The following is a 6,000-nucleotide window of genomic DNA, read 5'->3' on the forward strand; positions in this document are numbered from 1 at the left end:
AACCATTAGTTTGAATTTTTTCAGGCATCTTTTAAACTCTTTGTTTAGTCTAGACACTTTTTGAATGGCATATGTAATTCAAGACCAGGTCAAGGCTCAGTTACTGGTTAGACTTTTATGTCAATATTCAGTACTGCAGCCATTCCCTGACATTTGAGATCAAATACCTAGCAGTGTTAGGTCTGCTTTGCTGTACCTATTGAAACTCCAATTAATCTAAGTAATTTTACCAATAAAGCATAGCAAGAATAAACATCCTCACAGCTAGAAATCAGCTGGGAGATAGTGTTAAGTATTGTATGAGGGGTTCTCTGTTTCATTTTACTCAAAATTATCAATGGCGGAGTCTTAACTCTTGACTGTACTGTGGAGCAGAGGATAGGAGAACCCTTTTCACTGCCTGTACAGATTGTGGCTGAAGAAGGCAGTAACTATCAGCATTGCTATCAAGTTCTTTATGCTAAGGAATCACACAGAGGTCCTAGACAGAGCTGCTGTAGTGAGTACATAGCTGCTTGCTAGCTCAAGAGCAGTTTAGGCCTTGAGCAGGTTAGGTAGACATGCAGTGATGTACCTGGAGTGTTTGTTAAAAAATTGGCTATACCTGGATGCAAACTACTTGTGCTTTATAAAGCACTGTTATAACAGGAATCACACAAATTAATAAATTCTGCGCAGGAATAATTTTAAACACTATTCATTTCATGTGAAATTTTTCCTGGAAGCTGGGCTACGTCTGAGGGATGGAAAAAAAGGACAATGGAACGTATTAAGAGAATATTTTAGTTCTCTGCATTTGAAACAGGTTAACATATATGATTGAAGGAAAGGGACTTTTCCTTCAATTAAAATCCTGCTTTCCTGATTAAAATTAGGGGGGGAAACACTTAATCAGTTTTTCTTTTCTCGTGAAAACTGACGAAGTTACAAGAAGGTCAAGTCTTTGAACAAACTTGTTGCTTGATAATCAAGTGGGAGCTGTATGAAGAATTAACTGGTACTCTATCTATCCTAAAAGAGAGCAGTGGAAGAGGCACATTTGCTATGTAATATGAGCCCTATGACTTTGATTAAAATGTTATATTTAGTGTGTACCTCTCCCATTTTATCTTCCTCACCAGCTTGGCATTTCATTGTATGCATTAAGATTAGATAAGGGTATTCCAGGTAAGTCAAACATTCTAACATGTTACTGTGCTTTTTAGGTACTATTCCTGGACCAATTTTGTTTGGTGTTGCTATAGACAACAGTTGTACTCTGTGGGATATTAATGAATGTAAAACTAAAGGAGCCTGTTGGGTTTATGACAATGAAAGAATGGCTTATCTGCTGATGGGCATAAGTAAGTGACGACTTCATATTAAGTACATGTACTAGGTAATAGATATATGGACCTTGACTGCTAGATGGGAATTGTATTGAAACAGAACCTTAAACTTTTATTTCTTAGCAGCAGTGTTTTTTTTAAAAAAACTTTTTTTCATAAGTAATAAAAAGCAGAATAATAATGAAAGAGCAAGACCACATTAAGTAGCTCTTATTGGCCTAGAAAACTTTAAATAGCAATAATATGAAATAGTTTTGCTCTTCAGTCTTTCTTAATTGTCACACTTTATTTGGTGAATTTTAAGGGATTGGCACATATTGCAGTCTTATCTGGCTTGGTCTGTTGACATCTAAAGTCTGAGGGGCTTTCTTCCTCTTGTTATTTCAATTTTTTTTCCCTAAATTAGTATCAAGATCTTGAAAATATCTCTGAACACTAGTCAATTTTCTTAACTTGTTTAACAGTCTGCTCCCTTTAAACATGTGAGGTATATATGATAACTGCTGTTGTCCTTGCTACTAGCAACTGTGATGCTTACAGCGCATAAACTGAACTGCTAACACCTAATCTTGAAACTGAAAAAGCAGGAGTCACAGCTTCATGTTTCAGTGTCTCTCAAGCATATTTGTGATAAAATATCCCTCCTGTTTTTTTCCCCTCTCCTTGCCCTGCCCCCAAGCTGCATAAACACAATTATGTATCAGCGATGAGTAAATGGAACAACTTTTCTAGGTAGCTGAGAAAAGAATACTTAACAGGTTTGCATGTGGGGAGTTTAGTTTGTGGCAAAGAGGATCTTGATGCAATGAAGATCAGTACTGAAATGAGAAATAAGGAAGACTTGCACTTCAGGCTAGAATGGGATGAAGAAATACAGAACTGAAGTAATGACAGTAGCTGCTGCAAACAAGAACTGGCAGGCAGGTGAGGGATCTGAAGTCAGTTGGAACACTGCTTTTACCTGCCCTGTGCAGTTCATGTGAAAGACATTGAATTATGCAGCATACATCTAGAAGTCTTACAGTGTAACTCACCATGTGAAACTTTATAAATGACTAAAATACTCTTGTCTGCTGTTGAAGGTGACTGCAACAAGGACTCTTCTATTCTCTTCATTCAGGTGCTGCTTGCAAAATCATCACAATTGTCTTTGTGGTCATAGCCCTATGCTTGTATAAGCCTCCACCAGCAAGTGCAACCCTGTCACGAAAGGATTCAGAAATGGTATCTTCCATATGCACATAAAGCATGAGAAAATCGGGGGCTTTCAAAAGAAGCTAGTAAGAATAAAAAATATTACAACACTTGTACAAAAGTTCTTTTACACGATTACCTAACCATAAAAGATCATACTCTGTTCTTGAACAGCTTAAAATATTTGTGAATGTGTAGTGTTCTCCAACTTGCTAAACACACTTTTTAGCATTCCATTATGTATATTCAAAAAAGGGATGCTTAAATTTTAAAAGTCTAATATTAAATATCGCAGTTATAATTTAAAGGAAATTAGCTCATTTTTCCTTTTTTTTTTTTTAAATCAGATTAAACTGGGCTGACTGTGAGCCCCATTTCCCTCTGCTTATAAAGTAATATGTAGTGAGACCGTAGTGGGACAAAACAATTAACTTGGTATATTAAGGGGTACTGCAGATGATTAATGGACTTATTTTAGTGTGCACATAATCTGGGCTAGTGCCTTAGTTGGGGACTAACTATAGATGATAAATTTGGGAATATTTATAGCTAGGTTTTTAAAATATCTTAACATGTTATCCTAATGGCATAAATTTACTTTTTTGCAGTTATAGAAAAATGTAAATAGTTATTATAGGATAGCTGGGTTTGTAGCAACAAAATTATCTGTTAATTAAAGTGCCTTAGTTTGTCTGGAATATATATAGAAAGTTGCTGTCCAACTGTTTTCTTCTAAGCATTGTTAACACTTTTCTATAAAATCTGAAAATAAAACCTATTTTCTTACTGCTTATTTATGTGCTGTGTGATTTCTAAATGACTGAGTTCTAGATGTCTCAGCTCTAAGAAACAGCGTCTAAAGCTAGCAAAGAATATATATACAAGCATGAAAAGTAGGAAAATACAGCTTTAGTTATTCCTTGACGTATACCTTGCATAGTACTAAAACTTTATTGTGTAACACAATAGATGTGCTGTACGAATTGGCCACTTTTACCAGATGTTAAACTGTATTGCCTGCTACTGAAATATTCAGTATTGACTGGACAATTTTAATGAGCAAGGTATTCTCTGCACTTGTTTAGTTTGTTAATGTAAACTTCCTTTCTGTTGCACTGGCTATGCATGTCACTTATGTAGCTGTGTGTACCTTTTTAATTGGGTTACATGGATTGTACTTATTGACTACTGAGATCTTTAAACAAGTGCTAAATCAAAGGATTATGGCATATGGGTCATGTTTCATCTAATTCTTTAAATGTAGCTGTTAAACTAGGTCAAGGTTAAGTGTACAGCTGAAGAGGATCCTCTAACTATTCAGAAACAACTGTTCAGGAAATAAAGCTAAATAGACTACACCTCCTGAAAACAAAGTAATTCATGGCTTTTGAGGCAGAGGAGGGAAGAGGTAGAATGCAACAACTGAATTTATGCTTGCTCTGTTTAGCTGAATGTCTCCTGATGATAACCCATTCCTGCTAAATGGGTTCACAACAAGATAGGTAACTTCTCTTGAAAGAGCTAAATACTGACCTTCCATGATGTTTGGGAATATGGCCTAAAACTCTGAGCTGTTTCCAGTTCTAACATGGTTAGTGTGGGGCATAGAAAATCACTTAATCGTATTGAAGACATGCAGTGTCTTGGTAGCTAAATGGGAAACTTTCTTCTCTTGCTCTGTCTTGGGCTGAGATCGTAGTTTATGGTTTCTGTTGCTTCATGTGATTGTGCAGGTTACAAAACTTGTGGGGCAGAGCAACAGGAGCTTCCTTTTCTTTGGAAGTCATCATCAGCCTTAGTTCCACTGGAGTGGTTATTTGGGTGGAGAAGGAAGGAAGTACTGCTGTTGCAATTCATGATCTAGCCTATGACTTGTTAGATTACCCTTCCTAGTGTAGGAGGAGCAGTTAGAATAGAGACCAAATATTTTGAACTGGCCAAGTTTACCCATTTACCTTGTATCACAGCAACATTAAATTAACAGGTACAGCAACAGATAGCAGATGTTGTGTCGGAGGTTTTACTAGGTAAAGGCAAACATCACTGACAAGCTGAACAAGTGTGTGCTAGGTATTTGGACAGGAGGGGTGAATTTAAAAACTGCCCAAATGACTGAGCCCGGAGGATCAAAGCACAAAGTTCAGTTTAAGTCAAGTAGCTAATGCTGTGCCCCACAGATCAATACTGAGGCCAATTCAGTTCAATCTCTTCATTAAAGACCTGAAGGATGGGATAGATTATGCTCTGGGGAAGTGGCTGATAGACCAGATGGTTCTGCTGCCATCCAGAGGTACCTTGAAAAGATGGAGGGGGAAATGGGAGCCTTGTGAAGATCAACATGGAGAACAGTGAAGACCTACACCCAGGGACAAATAATCCCATTCATTAGTAACATGTAGATGGCCACCCAACTGGAAAGCAGCTCTTCAGAAAAGTCCCTTGGGTTTTTGATGGACAAGGTTACCACAAGGCAGCAATACCCCCTTTCCACAAAAAAGGCCAAAAGAATCCTGGGCTCCATTAGGCAAAGCACTACCAGCAGGCTGAGCAGGGTGATCCTGCCCTTCTACTTGGCACTGTTGAGAACACACCTGGAGTGCTGGGTCCAGTTCTGGACCATCCAGAAAAAGTGTTACAGGCTTATTGGAGGAGGTGTGGTGCAGGGCTGCAAAGATCATTAGGGGACTGGAGCATCTGAATTTTATTTTGCATGTGGCTACCATACATATAATTATTTAAAAGTGTAAAGTATTTTGTATACATACCTTGCTTGCATGGTTGCTTTGCACATGATTAGAGGCATCTGAACAAAATGACCTGAACCGGGCTGTTAGTAAACAGAGTAGATGCACATATGTCTCCTGATATATTATAGACAGAAACATGGGAACCTTAGGAATGCTTCAGCTTGCTAGATGTTTTTACATATTTGAAGTTCAGTTGCTGACCATTACTGAGGTGATGAGTGTAGGCCTTGCACTGCTTGCTGGTCTAAAACCTGTTAAAGGTAGAATAAGTGTAAAACAAGTGTAAGAAAAATACTGAGAAAGCATCTTTCAGGTCTGAAAGTCTTCAAAAGGGTTCTGGGTTGAGTAGTGTTTAAGTTTGGGAATGAATGAATATGAAATAAGTCTATAATATTTTGTTACAGTAGCAGAACATAAAGTTGTGATTTAATATATGCCTGGGGTGGGTATTTTGTTTTTTGTTTCGGTTGGTTGGTTGGTTTGGATTTTTTTTTTAAATATTATTATTATTGTTATTGTTATTTTGCCAGCAGATGGGTCTGTTTCTCTTAACAAAAGTCAGATATTTTTTTTATTGTTGTTGGAACATTACAGTTCTTTAGAGTGCAAAGCAGAAAATATGCAGCTTTGGCAAAAATATTCTGTTAATGGAAGTGTGACTGGTTTTTTTGGTCTCCTTGATTTCTATTTTGCAGAGGCAGTGACTTTCTTCTTGTGGTAGATACACGGAT

The 6,000-nt window shown here is 37.3% G+C and overlaps 1 protein-coding gene across 1 annotated transcript in view; it reads left to right on the plus strand.

Annotated features, from left to right (window-relative positions):
• Window positions 1-3,215, plus strand: part of SLCO4C1 (solute carrier organic anion transporter family member 4C1) — a 32,526-nt gene extending 29,311 nt beyond the window's left edge. Inside the window, exons 12-13 of the mRNA XM_037374562.1 lie at window positions 1,206-1,343; window positions 2,449-3,215. Coding sequence (XP_037230459.1) covers window positions 1,206-1,343; window positions 2,449-2,573 — 263 coding nt within the window. The 3' untranslated portion in view covers window positions 2,574-3,215. The remainder of the gene's footprint in view (window positions 1-1,205; window positions 1,344-2,448) is intronic.
• The last annotated feature ends 2,785 nt before the right edge of the window (window positions 3,216-6,000 follow it).

This window comes from Falco rusticolus, chromosome Z (genome assembly GCF_015220075.1).
Source record: "Falco rusticolus isolate bFalRus1 chromosome Z, bFalRus1.pri, whole genome shotgun sequence".
In the NCBI taxonomy this organism is placed as follows: Eukaryota; Metazoa; Chordata; class Aves; order Falconiformes; family Falconidae; genus Falco; species Falco rusticolus.